The following is a 16,063-nucleotide window of genomic DNA, read 5'->3' on the forward strand; positions in this document are numbered from 1 at the left end:
TTAAAATGGCAGACAAATCCTAAAAACTAAATAATAATTATTCATTTATCATATTTCACACGCTACTTAATTATCATTTCATATTTTGGGGTATTTTTTTTTCATTTTCCATTTTAATTAGTTTATCAAAATAATAAAAATCTGATTTTCTAATTATGATCATTTAAAAAAAAAACTAATGGCCCCTTTGTTTCAGTCTTTTTTGAAAAAAGCTTTTTAAAAAAAAATAAAAAAAGAACATTTGAAAATTTAAGCTTATTCATTAATCTTGTAATGTTAATTATCCTACTTTTAAAATAAGTTTTGAAAATTTTGGCAAAAGAAAGTTTTGAAAATATTTTATGCAATATATGAGAGAAAATATTGATAAAAGTACAAAGATAAATGATAAATTAGTAATAATAAATTATTGTTTAAGATTAAGGTGAAAATTTGTTTTAAAGTTAAAGGATAAATTTATGCCTTATTTAAACACAAATAATTTTTATTTTATTCAAAAATTTTAAAATAAATAATCACATTTTAAAAAATTAAAAATAATCTAAAAATAATTTTTTTAATGTTCATACAAATGGGCGTTATAATAAAGATTTTAAAATCTCAAAATTATTTTTAAAGATTTTTTTCACTAAAAAAGTTGAAACAATGGAGCCCTTAAAATTAAGCTATAACATTTAATTTTTCTTAAAATGAAATAACAATTTTGTTATTTAAACATGGAAATGGGATTACGACTTTTTTTTTAAATTTGGTTATATTTTTCATTAACTATTAATAGAAGCGATCCTGTGAAAATAAATAAATAAATAAATAAAAATATTTTTTAGGGTACAAATTAACTTTTAAATTATATATTCATAAATGTTTGAAATTTTAAACTCATTTTTGAAATAATATTCCTCTTCAATTGTTTTTTTTTAAAGTGCAATCTCACCCTTTAAAAAAAATTTAACTCTAACCAATATTTGAATAGAAAAGAAACTCAAATATTATAAAAAAGGATAAAAAAATTTTAGCAAAGGATTCAAAAAAATTTTATTAGTCTTTTTTTAAACTTTTATGATATTTTTTATCATTTTCTGATCAATGGTAAAAATTAATTTTTATTAACTGTAGAAGCTATTTATACTTTTTCCAAATGTTGAAGAAAAATATTATATATAAAAAATAAGTTTAAAATCTTAAAGTTCTCATGCCTGTATTATAAGAACTAATTCCTTTTTTACATGTTTTTTAAGGAAAATGGCTGTGGCTGCTATTACTGTCAATTTCCACTTTGATGAAGCACAGATACTTGAAAGTTGAGAAGACAGTGATGTTTACGGAAGATTCATATTAGATAAAGAGAAAATTAAAAGGGAGGGAAAAAAGGAAAATGGCTGACTGATAACTAATAATACTACGTGCTTACCATTTGCATCATATTTTTCTTCACACACACAGAAATATCCCTTTCTTCTTCCGAAACAAGCAAAACAAGAAGCCCAAGAACTCATTTATATACCCTTTTGGCTTTTCGCTTCCAAACACTTTCTTCTTCTTCCTCTTCCTCCCTCCTCTGTATTAAACCAGACAAGAATGGCCAATTACCCAACTATTCCTCTGTACAATCCTAGTGTCATGAAGAATCTTCACTATTTCATCATCACCACCGTCTTCTGCAGTGTCTTTTACCTTCTTAGCCTCTGGCAGCACTCCCCCCACGTCGGCGTCCGGTCAGCCACCGTCGTCACAGCCCACTCACGCGTCCCCGTTCCCTTCCGTGTCGAGCACAATTCGACCACCTCAATCTCGCCGGCGCCTCTAAATGGCAATCTCGACTTCTCGTCCCGTCATTACCTCCCTGACCCACATTCCACGGCGGCGCGTAGCTTTCATTTCCCTCCTTGCCATGCTTCCTTCTCAGAGTATACTCCTTGTCAGGACGTTGAGAGGTCCCTGAAATTCGACCGTGACAGGCTAATCTACCGGGAAAGGCATTGCCCGGAGAAGGAAGAGGTGTTGAAGTGCCGTATTCCGGCGCCGTTCGGGTACCGTATTCCTTTCCGGTGGCCTGCGTGTCGGGACTTGGCCTGGTACGCCAACGTGCCACACAAGGAGCTGACGATTGAGAAGGCGAAACAGAACTGGATCCGGTTCGAAAAGGACCGGTTCAGGTTCCCGGGTGGTGGGACCATGTTTCCACGTGGCGCCGGAGCGTATATCGACGACATCGGAAAGCTGATCAACCTGAAAGATGGGTCTATCAGAACCGCCATAGACACCGGTTGTGGGGTACGGTATTCTTCTCCTTTCTCGATTCTTAACCAGCGACTACGTGGATTGGATTCTTTAATCGGATTCGTAATTTCATGCATTTCTTTTTCATTTTCTTTTTGGACCGCCCGGTTTTGCTTGTTGAACCGGATGGTTCACCTCTCCCTGTTCTGGGTTAGTTTAACAACTTCCACAGCTGGAATGGACAATTCCACCACTTGCTTTTGTTATTTTTTGTTTGATTCTGAAAATACATTAATTTCTTGATTCATTCTCCTTTCAAATATATATATATATATATTAATTTCCTCTCTGATGTCAAAAAAGTATATATTAATTTCTCTTTCATTTTTTTTTTTTGGGGAATGATTAAGAAGGCGAATGGTATTCTGGGCTGGAACAGATTTCAGATAATCTTGAAAATAAATTACATTTTAAGGTTCCAAATTAAAAAGAAAAACACCTATATTAATAATTTTTAAGTTTGCAATCATCCTAAAAATATTAAAAATGAAAATTTTCGTAATCCTTGAACTACGGCTTTTGTAATAGTTTTGGTCTGAAAAAATTTTAAAATTTCAAATTATTTAGCGTAAATAACTTTTAATTTGAAGTTGTAGATTATATATATTATTTTGCTTTGATGCTTGGAGGGCAGGATCATTTATGAGACTACACAATTTAAGGTAAATCAAGGAAGTGCTTTAAAAGAAAGTTAATTCTAGATTATACCATGCTTACTATAAAAAGAGTGGAAACAAATAAACATGGCAAATCCCATAAATTATTGTATATTTAATGTATTTTCCAATCTTATACGACGTGACTTACACGCACATTTGTGTTTTGAAAACAAAACAAAAATGGAATTATACTAGCTACGAGTGTGAATTGTGATTGAGTTGGCTGTTTTATCCAAAAACTGTGTCCAAATATCCTTTAAATTAAATAATCACAAAGGAATATTATATTTTTCATTAGATACTATGCTTGATCGATCTAGTGACATAATTGGTAGATTAAAGTTTCAACTTTGACATCTAATTAAGTAATTAAAGTAGACCTGATGGTAATATAATATTATATTATATTTTTAGCCGGCATATTTTATTATATTATAGATATAGATATAGATGATGTGCTTTACTTTTTTAATGACATTTGTTGATGAATTAAAAGGCATAGATACATTAACACCCATTAGCATATAGTTCCACATGGAAGTAGCACTGTCTCCTGTTGCATATCACTTTTCAAATGTTAATAATGCGATAAAAGATATTTTTGAGTCAGTTATCCATCAATTGACCTTATATATCTTCTTAGACCATCTTTAAATGCACATTTTATATGGAGTTAATATTTTTTAAAAAAAGAATCTGAAACATCAAGACCTAAAAAAGAACCGAGTTTAAAAGAGAGAGACGTCTCCACACATCACAAACTATAGCATATTAAATTGTGATCTACAATAGTACATGACACTGAAATGGTATAAATGTGCATGACAATTTATAATCTCCTTCAACATATTTTTTTTCTATTTTCTTTTTAAATATATACGATATTTTTATTCGCTAAATGAAAAATGAAGCCACTCTCATGTCACATTCCCATCAACATCATAGAAACTTCACTATTAGGCAGTGTTTTTTTTTTTTTTTGGGGGGGGGGGTTGGTTTTTTTTCCCTCGCATGCCACATAGGACGTCATTTCATTTATGTCCATGACTCTAAATTTCTATATGACAAGTGTTTTACTGGCTAATTCTCAGGTGGCAAGTTGGGGAGCTTACCTTCTATCTCGAGACATTTTAACAGTGTCATTTGCACCAAAAGACACGCATGAAGCCCAGGTTCAATTTGCTCTTGAACGTGGAGTCCCTGCTTTGATTGGAGTTCTTGCCTCAGTGAGACTTCCTTACCCTTCAAGAGCCTTTGACATGGCTCACTGTTCACGTTGCCTCATTCCCTGGGGCCACTATGGTACCCTCCATTTCCTTTTATATATATATATATATATATATATAGCATCGTATAGATACAGTTTTGACCACACTAAACTTTCATCATTGAAGAACTTTGTTGTTGTGAATTGCTTATGGTTTCATAGATGGGATTTACTTAACTGAAGTCGATCGAGTACTGCGTCCCGGTGGCTATTGGATTCTGTCGGGGCCGCCGATCAACTGGGAAAAGCACTGGAAAGGGTGGGAGAGGACTCCTGATAGTCTTAAAGAAGAACAGGATGGGATTGAGGAGGTTGCAAGGAGCCTGTGCTGGAAAAAATTGGTACAGAAGGATGATCTCGCAATATGGCAGAAACCCAAAAACCATGTACATTGCAAGAATACCAAAAAGGTCATCCAGAATCGACCATTCTGTGAGGCACAGGATCCAGACACAACATGGTAATTTCACACTTTCTAGGTTTACTATTAAACAAATGCCTGATTGTCAGAAGAAATGTGATGGCCTATATTAATACCATTGGGCTCAAAACTCTGACTTAGTGTGGCTGCTCTTATTGTCAGTTTCCACAATGAAGAAGTAAAGATACTAGAGAAGATAGTGATATTCATGGAAGATTCATATTAGATAAGGAGAATCTAAAAGCAATAAAAAAAAGCATGTGATTCTTGCCGCGAGAGAGGGTTTAGCATGGCCAGTGATACCAAAATCAGTAGGATAATGAAGACAGCAGTCAGTATCAACTCACCATAAGTTTCTTATGCATATTCTGCCTTGTCAGATACTCCATTCCATTAGGTTCCTCAATATCCAGAACAAAGCAGTTTAAGATTCTTATTGGGGGCCTACAAATGAATATCTGTATCTGTTCTTTTTCTTTTCTTTTTTGTTAATCTTTCTGAAGGTCTGATAGTTACTACCAATTTATTGCAGGAACACTAAAATGGAGACTTGCTTGACCCCACTACCTGAGGTAACTGACATCCAGGAGGTTAGCGGTGGGAAATTGGCCAAATGGCCTGAAAGGCTCACTTCAGTCCCTCCAAGAATTACAAGAGGAAGTTTGAATGGAATCACCGCAGAGATCTTCAGAGAAAATACAGAGTTATGGAAAAAGAGAGCGGCACACTACAAGGCCATGGATTATCAGCTAGCAGAGCGTGGGAGGCACAGAAACCTGCTTGATATGAATTCTTACTTGGGAGGTTTTGCAGCTGCTTTAGCTGATGATCCTGTGTGGGTCATGAACATTGTCCCTGTGGAGGCTGAGATCAACACCCTAGGAGTTATCTACGAACGTGGATTGATTGGTACCTATCAAAACTGGTAAGCCTCGTTTCTGGAGAAAAAAATTGCAGGTGGACTCTATTTACGGAAAATAATTAGACGCGGCAAATTATGAACACATAAGAACGTGTCAGAAAGTTAGGAACATATTAGTGTGTTTATGTTATCATCATTGATTAATTTATTCTACATATAAAAGCTAAGTGGGAAATCAAGGCATGCAACATTGGGTGAAAACTGAAAAGGGGATTCCTGTTTGCCTATCTAACAAGTAGTTGCATCTTTCTTGAATCATATATAGAACTTAACATAGGCAAGGGCTTTCTACCAAATTGCAGCTTTATGGCGGAAAAGAGTCTACATTTTTTTTAATAAAAAAACGGTTTTAAATAAATAGGCACACAATCAAGGTTTGTCCTCTATCAAATTTCCTTAGCATGGAAGTACAACTCACCAATAACAACGTTTCTCTGCACTCAGGTGTGAAGCCATGTCCACCTACCCAAGAACTTATGACTTCATACATGGTGATTCAGTTTTCAGCCTCTACCAGAACAGGTAAATGTCAAGAGTAAACTCAGCTCACCCATTTCAAAGTGAAAATAGAAATCCAGATTGTGAAACCTTATGGGTATTCTAATTACATCTAACAATGTGCCGCAGATGCAATATGGAGGATATTCTTCTAGAAATGGACAGGATTTTGAGGCCAAGAGGCAGTGTCATTCTGCGTGACGATGTGGATGTGTTGATAAAGGTGAAGAACATTGCAGATGCAATGCAGTGGGAAACCAGAATTGCAAACCACGAAGAGGGTCCACACCACAGAGAAAAGATACTATTAGCAGTCAAGCAGTATTGGACTGCACCACCTGAACAAAGCAAGAAGCTAGTTTGATCCATCTCTTCACCCAGATTTTTTCTAATTTTCTTAGGAAATTCCATTCTTTTCCAAACCCAATTCTGTGGGTGCAAAGTGAACATGCATACAAAACAATTAAGTCATAAATTCAAGCTGCTGAAATTACAATCATCACCACTTCGTCCAGAAATTATACCAACCTCCCTTGTGTTGATTTTTTATCAGGCAAATAACTCTCGTTTTCTTTTCAATACACAAGAAACTCTTTACAGCCTTTCATATAGTTGGAGAATAAAAGGCAAGAGTGTGCTTGATTTGATCGACTAGAAGAACACTTGATTCGCGTAGTACGTAGTCCCAGTCTCACTTGGATCGCTTCGAACAACATGGTTCACCTGACAGTTCCAGAATGTAAAACTATGACGTTTTTAATTCTATTGATTGTCCTCTTTTCTTTCGAATTTCAAAAGAACAATAAGGGGAAAGAAATAGTTTTAAACCAAAATGCATGATTTGATGTATTAACTAGAAAAATAATAGGTTCGTCAAAAACATATTTTATACTCAAAAGTAAAAGAAATGCTTCTTAAAATTTGTTAATACCCAAATTGGCATTCGAATTAGGGCAGGGGAAGACTATCTCTGGATTAAAAATATGCACAACCCTTCTGTTAGGTTAATACCATCTTTCCGATAACTATTATCTACACAGACGCGAATACTTACAGGAACACATTTATCTAAAGTAATTCCAGAAACAATGCTTCATGCCTGCTGGTCAGGCCTACTTCACTCAAGGTAAATGAGCTATCATCCATACTGAAAGCTTGTCGGGGGTATGACTTCACCTATTCACCAAATATACAAGAAATGATTATTTGGTTATTTATACATCTCAAACACAAACGCATCCAATGATATGAATAAAAATAATTTCCTTCACAAATTCAAATACCCATTCAAACCAATTATATCACATATAGAAGCTCAAAAACATTGATTTTAAATGCCATTTCTGCACCTTTTCTGTCAGCTTTCCAACAAATAATTACAACTGTCACTGGAATGATTCTATGATATGTTTATTAGAAAGGTTTAGACTTGGGTGAATTTCTTTATGCATTTACTATTAGAAAGCTTTTAGAAACTTTTTTTACTTTCGGCCAAAATTTAGAAACCTAATCATATAATGCAAAGACCAAAAAAAAAAAACCCACTTGTACAGAAAATGAGATTTATCTCAAACCACTCGAATTAAGTCCAATCAAGTATTAAGCAAATAATAACCTTCAGGTATGCTACCCTAAACCCTAGTTTTTAAAATGTTGAAATATGAGACTGATAGAGCGCATGATTTTATGAAGACCTCTAAGAGGAAATCAAGGAAGGCAATGAGCTTGGAGATAACATTATTGCTGGTTCAGATGTTCACCCTCTGGATCCTGGTTATAAGGGAAAGTAATTGATGGCCTAGTGATGTATTAAAGTCCTAGTGATGTTTTAGAGTCTTCTAGGGGTAAGGGCTGTGTTAGAGTCACTTTTTGGGTCTTTAAATCTTCCTCGTTGCCTAGGGAGAGGGGTGTGGAGTATTTTGAATATTGAGAGTGGTGAGGAGAGTTGTGGCCTCTCAAAAGTCCAGTGCATTGGGGTGGAGGAAGTCATCTTTCTTCATCATTTTACCTTCTGCTCAGTGTGTGTTTGTGAGTGAGTGATTTATATTTTGTGTTGTTGTTTGGTGGAGTGAATTCGGCGCTGTTTCATCTACTTTCAGTTCCTTATTTTGCTTGTAATCCAACTGCTATTATTTTCAGTCCCATTTGTAGTGTATTTTTCTGGTTGTGCCTTTTTAAAGCTTATTAGAGTAGAGGGTTCCATCAGAGACCTTGTGTTTGTGTTGAGAAAAATGACTCTTCTATTTATGACATCTTTTCAAGACAGGAATAGTTTTTGCCTAATGTCAAATGTGGATGATAATGACCTCCACAAAAAATTGAGGACGCAAGCATTCCCGGTGTACACACACACACACACAGACATCTCTTTCTCTGTGTGTAAGGCAGAAGTGAATCATTCAGACACTTTATGTGAAATGCCACGAGAAATATTTCACAGCTAAAAAACTTCTATAGTTACCCAGTTGCAGGAAACCATGCCATATTAAACTTCAAAGGAGGTTCAATCCAGAAAATCAGACGAGAAAAAAAGGAACACTTACAATTCTATAGGTGCCAGGCTTCAGTTCTCCACCGATTTCTATGAAATCAAAAATAAGCTACATGGTTGCACAACCACAGTTTGTTAGCCATGCATGCCTAATACACAGCAATGTACAATAAATGCATTAATCTACAAAAGTCTTCCTCTGACATGCTCATCACACCTTACCTCATATGATCGTTATCAGAAAATCCACAAGGTAAGTAGAGAGAACCCAAACTTGAACTTTTTCCCCAAATGGGTCAAATTTGAAAATAAATGAGCAATTATTTTCCTCCAAATTAAGAAGGAAAATAAATAGTTCCATTTATGCATTTGTGACAAAGGATATTTTCAAGCGAAATCTTTTGGATAAAGGAATTTGGGATTCTCAGGGAAGTGCTAACATCATATGGGAGGATATGGCTAAAAAGATACGGGAGGTTGCAAAAGTAGTTTTGGGAGAATCGAAAGGTTTTGGTCCGAGAGATAAGGAGTCTTGGTGGTGGAATAATAGTGTACAGGACAAAATCAAGTATAAGAAGAACTGTTTTAAAGCCATACATTTGTGTAACAATGAGGAAAATTGGGAGAGGTACCGTATGGCTAAGAAGGAAACTAAGAGAGCTGTGGGTGAAGCTCGTTCTAAAGCTTTTGAAGAATTTTATAAGAACCTTGAGACGAAGGAAGGAGAGCAAAATATTTATAAGATTGCCAAGAGTAGGGAAAGAAAATCAAGAGATCTAGAACAGGTAAGGTGTATTAAGGATGAAGAGGGAAGAATTTTAGTTACAGATGATGAAATTAAAAATAGATGGGAGACTTATTTTTCTAAACTTTTCAATGATGGAGAGGATTCATCTAGTAACTTGGAGGATTTAGTAACTGGTGAAGGAGAACAAAATTTGTCATTCTATCGAAAAATACGTGATAAGGAGGTAAAGGAAGCTCTTAAGAAAATGGCAAATGGTAGAGCTAACGGACCTGATTGTATATCTATCGAAGCGTGGAAATGTTTAGGTGAAGAAGGGGTGAGATGGTTAACTAAGTTATTTAATGTGATTTTACGGTCCAAGAAAATGCCTGATGAGTGGAGGAGAAGTACATTAATTCCTATTTATAAAAATAAAGGAGATATTCAGAATTGTACTAACTATAGAGGGATTAAACTCATGAGCCACACAATGAAATTGTGGGAGAAAGTAATTGAGCACAGGTTGAGATTGGAGACAAGTATTTCTGAGAATCAATTTGGTTTTATGCCAGGTAGATCAACTACAGAGGCGATTTATCTACTAAGGGGATTAATGGAAAAGTATCGTTGTAAAGATAAAGATCTACACATGGTTTTTATTGATTTGGAAAAAGCTTATGACCGTATACCAAGAGAAGTGCTTTGGAAAGCGTTGGAAAAAAAGGGAGTACGGATTACTTATATTAAAGCCATACAAGATATGTATGAGGGGGTAAAAACTAGTATAAGAACGCCTAGTGGTCAAACAAAGGATTTTCCTATAAAGATTGGGCTACATCAGGGATCATCTCTGAGTCCTTATTTGTTCAACTTGATTTTAAATGTTTTGACGGAACATATTCAAGAGGAAATCCCGAAATGTATGCTCTTCGCGGATGATATAGTTCTTATAGCAGAGACAAGAGAAGAGGTGAATTGCAAACTTGAGTTATGGAGGAGGACATTGGAGTCGAAAGGTTTTCGTCTGAGTAGAAGTAAGACGGAATATTTATATTATAAATTTGATAAAGGACTATTCGAAAATAATTTGGAAGTGAAATTGGGAGATCAAATTATACCTCAAGTAGAAAAGTTTAGATATTTGGGAGCCATTATCCAAAATGATGGCGAAATCAGTGGAGATATTTCACATAGAATTCAAGCTGGGTGGTTTAATTGGAGAAAAGCTAAAGGAGTTATTTGTGACCGTAAGGTGCCTAATAAACTTAAAGGAAAGTTTTATCGTACTGCTATCAGACCGGCAATGTTATATAGTAGTGAATGCTGGGCTCTAACGGGACAGCAAGAGCATAAAGTTGGAGTAGCAGAGATGAGAATGTTACGATGGATGTGCGGACATACACGTAAAGATAAAATTCGAAATGAGCACATACGTGAAAAAGTGAGGGTGGCACCTATTGAGGAAAAAATGGTAGAAAATCGATTGAGATGGTTTGGGCATGTACAAAGAAGACCAAGGGAGGCACCAGTGAGAAGAGTGGAACATATAACTTTGAGTCCGATTAAGAGAGGTAGAGGAAGGCCTAAGAGAACACTCTTGGAAGTTGTTGAACGTGATCTCTTAATTAATAATATTTCTAAAAGCTTAATAAATGATAGAGCACAATGGCGTCTTGCAATCCATATAGCCGACCCCACCTAGTGGGATAAAGGCTTGTTGTTGTTGTTGTTGTTGTATGCATTTGTGACAAAGTGAGAATGTCAAATAGGACAAGCTATCAATAGGAGTTATAATTTTTATATATGAACCTATTTCAATAGTTGATCTCATTCATCATTAAAGATGATTTGGATTATAATGAACATCAACTCTACAGCTTTGAAATTCTAATGCAAGTTTACCTTAAGCTTGTCAGTCTTGAGAAATCGATGTCCACGCCGGCTACCATCTGGCATTCGGATGACAATAGTAATTGCATTCTTATCATCTATGGGGGGTTCCTCAGGAAGAAAAGTTTCTTTCTTAAGGAACATTTTCTCCTCCTGTAACCATAAAAGGGGTACATGACTTGAAAATTTAATAGTTTCATATATTTCAATATTATAATTTATAAAGAACAAAACCACCTGAGGTGATATTCACCAAAAGAGTAAAAATTTTGAGACCATAATAAAGCAATAATACTGCAGAACAAGACATAATTCTTTCCTACAAGGCAATATAAGTAACCACAAATGGAAGACTACAGAAGGAACAATTAATGTAAAAATTCTATCCAGTCAGACCAATCCCTTTAAAATGATGTCAAGGTAGCCCCTTCCTTTAACATCATTTACTATGATCAACAAAGAAGACAATCATGCAGTTTTCCACCAAGAGAACTGCATAGATAGAATAGGGTTTCATCTTTCAAACAAAATTACATTTAAACAAAGTTATGATTTGAACCACATATTCATCTTCAGAATATTTTCACTTCTTTAAATAATAGTTTGCAATCAACATGTCACCATACATCTCCCAATTTATTTTGATAAAACTACATATTCATTTAGAATTATTGTTTGATACACTGAAAGTCAAACACTCAAACTACTCAAGGCCTCAGTCCATATCCCTATACCCATAGCCACATCACCTTCTGGTCAAGGTGGCGATTAATAGCATGATTCAATATCTGATATGAGGGCGAAGTCAGGTGTATAATGCACAGACACTTCTAGACAAGCTATCATTGACTTGAATAAGTATAGTTACATGAAAGTGTGAGCCATCAAATTTCATAAATCCACACTTCTAGACAAGCTATCATTGTCAGTTGCCATTAGTTATGCTCATATTATTGAATTCTGATGCTGCATTAATATTCTAACAAGCATTACTGATGGGGAAAAAAAATACCACAAATGACCACTGGAAAGTTAGGCAGCTGAGAATATCTATAGCCTTGAGCAACATTACATACTAATCCAAAAGGAATGAATGTTTTATAGTTAAGCTAACACCAAGGAAACAATTTAACAAGCCAGAAACTTGACGAATTTAGTACCTTCCTTTCAAGCTTCTTGCATGACTCTTGTTCCTTTAAGCATTGGGTTTCAACTTTTCTTAGAGCATTCAATTCCTTTTGTTTGTCAGCCAGCAGTGATGCTTGATACTCAGCATCCTGCATAAAAATTTGAAACACCATGCTATCCTGTCACAAACACTGTACACACTAACACAAAAATAGCCACCACAGGTGAAAACTGTTGTTCTTTAGCCAACACAGAGATGAAGAATTCAAAACCTGTTGTTCTCTAAGCAACCGAGTTGCTGTTAAAGACTGTGGTGTTGGAGATAGTGGAAACTTCACTTTAGGATCCACAATTCTTTCCGGACAATGTCGCAGATCAGGGAAAGATGAAACATTCTGTGAAGTGTGATCAGACGTGTCACCAAAAATTGCTGTCTCAAGCAAAAATGCTTCATTAAGCTCTTCAGATGACATATTTCCCCACTACATTGCCAAAAGGAACCAACAATGCATCAGCATAACATCATTGTTTTGAGATGTAAATTTTCAAGAGTAAATCAAATTATCTTGGGTTTCTATAGCTACCTCTTGAGAAATAAATACATCTTCATTGCCTTGAAGATGACTACCAGCACTGCTGCTCAATGGAGCACCCATTATTGACTGTGTTGCATTTTGGGTTCCATCTCTGTTGGATGAGGTTCCTGGCTTTACTTGGAAAATATTCATTTGTTAGAAGAAACATCTGTATGCCTTGTTTATTGCACAGGTCCTTAGAAAAACAGTTTCATTCCTATACCTTCTAAAGTGCTCAAACCAAATACAAACAATAAGAACAAATAAGCTGACTGAAAAATAAGTTTCATGATGGCAACTTCAAATTGAATATCACAATTCTGTGAACTCTGCCCAGGTCATCCAAATAAGTTATACTTTAGATTTGCAAGATTAAGTTCACACAATTGAGACAAATGCTATAAATTGAAATAATTTTAGCAGTATTTGCCTAGCTTTTTAATGAGCATTCATTTTGCATCAGAACAGGAAGAACTGGAAATAGAATGCAGGAAGAGCCAGAATGAATAAAGTTGAGGGTTTCATAGAAAAAACATAAATTTTTGTGGAGGCCAGACTTTCAGAAAAGGAGGGGAAAGGTAAAATGTAAAGGTTTTTTTTCCGCCTTATTCAATCTCAAACTTGTGGGTGGGGACTATGGCCTTCCAAAGTCTTAATATAGGTCTTCACCTGCTATTGCCAAAGTATGCAAGCATTTCATCTTAAGCGCACAAGTTTCTTGTGTGAGTATGTTTGAAAAAAATCATTAGGCTAACAAAGTATGCACCTGCCATCCACTACTGCTGGCATTCTCTCTCATGGTTGACAGATCATGAACTCCTATTCTTTCATTTTCCAGTTTCGCTAGATGTTCATACATTGCGTTCTCTTGCTCTGCCATCTGAGTTCATTGGTGATTAAATAAAGGACCAAGAAGATGGAGAAAGCACATAATAAGAATACCAATACGATTTCAAAACCTCCAAGGACAATGATACTGCACGAGCTAAATCTTCATCTTCTTGGTCAAAATTACTTTGGAGAAGCCTACTATCTATTGAATCCTGAAAGTATATTAATAGAGAAAGAAGGGGGAGACTTTAGACAGCATAAAGAAAGAGAAATCTAAGCTTTAAGATATGATATACATTAAGAGTGCCAGATTGCCTCCTTGAAGCACTCTCTCTGCTCTCCAACTTTGAAGCCTCTATTGCGGCTTGAATCATTTCCTCCTCTGTAGCATTATTTGGTATATGTGAGGAGTTTGGCTGAGTTAAGTTCCAATTGCTTTGAAAATCATTTGCCCCATAAAACCCTTGACCATGAGATGAGGAATTTCCAGTCACATCTACACTTGAAGAGCTCAATCCTGAATAATGGGACAGCTCATATGTACTATTGATCCCCACCGGAGCTTCCCTCACTTCTCCTGGGTGTGAAGTGCATGGTGCACGACTGTTACGTGGAGTACAACTAGTCTTGTTATACAAGTCCCTTAGTTCTCTCCTATAATTTGAGTCAAGCAGTAGTGAAGGTCGAAACCTCCTCACAGCAGAGAGTAAAGGCAAAAGTCCACGTGATCCAGCATAGTTTTGATTATTTACATCCATGTGATTATACTGCGGATCAGCAGCAAGATTTTGCCCCACACTGAACAGTATAGTTGCAACAAATTTGTAAATAAAAGAAAAGGTGAAGAAAACTCAGAACTTCTTAGTTCTTATGGTATACGAAGCACCATCATTTAGGTTCTAGCCAAAATATTGAAAGGAAATAGGAAAAAGATTATGAATTATTTGCCATACATGTGTCTATTCCCTTCAATAAAATGGGCATTGACAGCTTCATTCAGATTGCCTCCATACTCCTGCTTACCAATCAAAATATGTTTAAAAGTGTAAGGGTTTGGGCTTAGACTGAAAAGTATTTGGCATGTAACTAACCCAAATGATAGCGTTAAACCATGAAATTAATTATAAGGAAAAGAATCACAGTGGCGATGGACAATGCACAAAGAAGACTAATAGTAGTTACAGAAAAAGAATATTTCATCATCCATGGGTTACATTTCTAGAATATCTGCTTGGCTAAAAAAAATGAAACATACAAAGAAGCCACAATGCGAAAATAAACTAATGAAAAGTACATTTCTCAAAACAAAAACGGATTTAATAATAATTTCTTGTTTTTGGAACCCATATAAGAGGATCTGTATAATTTAGCATATTAGGCGGAGAAACTCGCCTCCAACTTCCGAATAGCGACGAACTCGGAGGATCCGGTGATTCTCATGAAGGTTTCGATGGCTTCCTGCGTAGGAGTCGCCATTGCGGCCGCAGATCTTGGCAAGGAGAGATTTAGACAGCAGGGTGCTGCAGAGTATCAGAGAAGTCGATTGGTTTCCACTGTATGTATGCTAAAGTGTTTAGTCTGGGAGTGCGCGCCACCATTATTCGTTGTTATTTCTTGTAAGTTGGGTTTGACACGTGGCACCGGTGCCTTGACGTTAAACACATGCATGAGGATAAAAAGATGGAAGAATTAGGACTGTGCAAAAGTCTTTTAATTTTTCTGATTCAGCCCAACTTAAGATGGTTTCAGTTTTATTCGGTTCGTATAAACACTGATCCTTCAAGATTAAAAAGACTGAAAAGACTAAATTATTTTTTTAGGTTGAACTGGACAAGAAACTAAGCATCTTAATCATTTGATCTAGTCCAATCCTATTAATTTTTTTATTATAATTATAATTAAATTATTTTTGATAAATGTTTGAAGTGCAATTGATGTTAAAAAGATGATTGTATGAAGATTTATTGAGTTTATTTTCAAATTATTGTTGTAATGTAATGTTGTTGAATTTGATTGAGTGTTGTTTTTGTTAAAGTTATAAATTTAAATCATTTGAATTATAACAAAAAAAATTTTTCTTATTGTTTGAAATTATTATGGATTTATTATTATAAGTTTTTTTATTATCTTAATTGAAATGGATTATTACCTCTCATAGAATAAAAAGGGGAAAAAAAGCTATGTGAGTACTAAACTGACAGGACCAATCTCCAGTCCTATGGATCAAGTTTGGTCCTGTTAATCTTCAGGTTATCACTAGACAAGACAGAACTACGAGTTGTCTAATCTAGTTCTTTTCATAAAAGACACTGGACTTCAGGTTAGCGTGAAATCTAGTGCCATCCTATTTTTTGTGCAACTCTAGAAAAAATTA

At 35.3% G+C, this 16,063-nt stretch overlaps 2 protein-coding genes across 2 annotated transcripts; one reads left to right on the forward strand and one right to left on the reverse strand.

Moving 5' to 3' along the window:
• Positions 1 to 1,559: 1,559 nt before the first annotated feature.
• LOC129298788 (probable methyltransferase PMT15) lies at positions 1,560 to 6,411 on the forward strand. Its single transcript, XM_054937229.1, has 6 exons — positions 1,560 to 2,274; positions 4,031 to 4,241; positions 4,369 to 4,666; positions 5,160 to 5,552; positions 5,994 to 6,071; positions 6,177 to 6,411. Exons 1-6 carry the CDS (start codon positions 1,579 to 1,581, stop codon positions 6,409 to 6,411), a joined length of 1,911 nt encoding a protein of 636 aa, XP_054793204.1. The 5' UTR covers positions 1,560 to 1,578.
• Positions 6,412 to 6,490: 79 nt separating this feature from the next.
• LOC129298789 (plant UBX domain-containing protein 8-like) lies at positions 6,491 to 15,258 on the reverse strand. The gene is made up of 12 exons (XM_054937230.1): positions 15,082 to 15,258; positions 14,643 to 14,704; positions 13,986 to 14,487; positions 13,818 to 13,901; positions 13,625 to 13,738; positions 12,868 to 12,990; positions 12,556 to 12,765; positions 12,316 to 12,432; positions 11,168 to 11,308; positions 8,591 to 8,647; positions 7,102 to 7,223; positions 6,491 to 6,770 (listed from the first exon to the last, which is right to left on the reverse strand). Exons 1-11 carry the CDS (start codon positions 15,163 to 15,165, stop codon positions 7,116 to 7,118), a joined length of 1,602 nt encoding a protein of 533 aa, XP_054793205.1. The 5' UTR covers positions 15,166 to 15,258; the 3' UTR covers positions 6,491 to 6,770; positions 7,102 to 7,115.
• Positions 15,259 to 16,063: the final 805 nt, after the last annotated feature.

Source organism: Prosopis cineraria, unplaced genomic scaffold (assembly GCF_029017545.1).
Source record: "Prosopis cineraria cultivar Desert tree isolate PC_DT_omini unplaced genomic scaffold, ASM2901754v1 PC914, whole genome shotgun sequence".
Lineage (NCBI taxonomy): Eukaryota > Viridiplantae > Streptophyta > Magnoliopsida > Fabales > Fabaceae > Prosopis > Prosopis cineraria.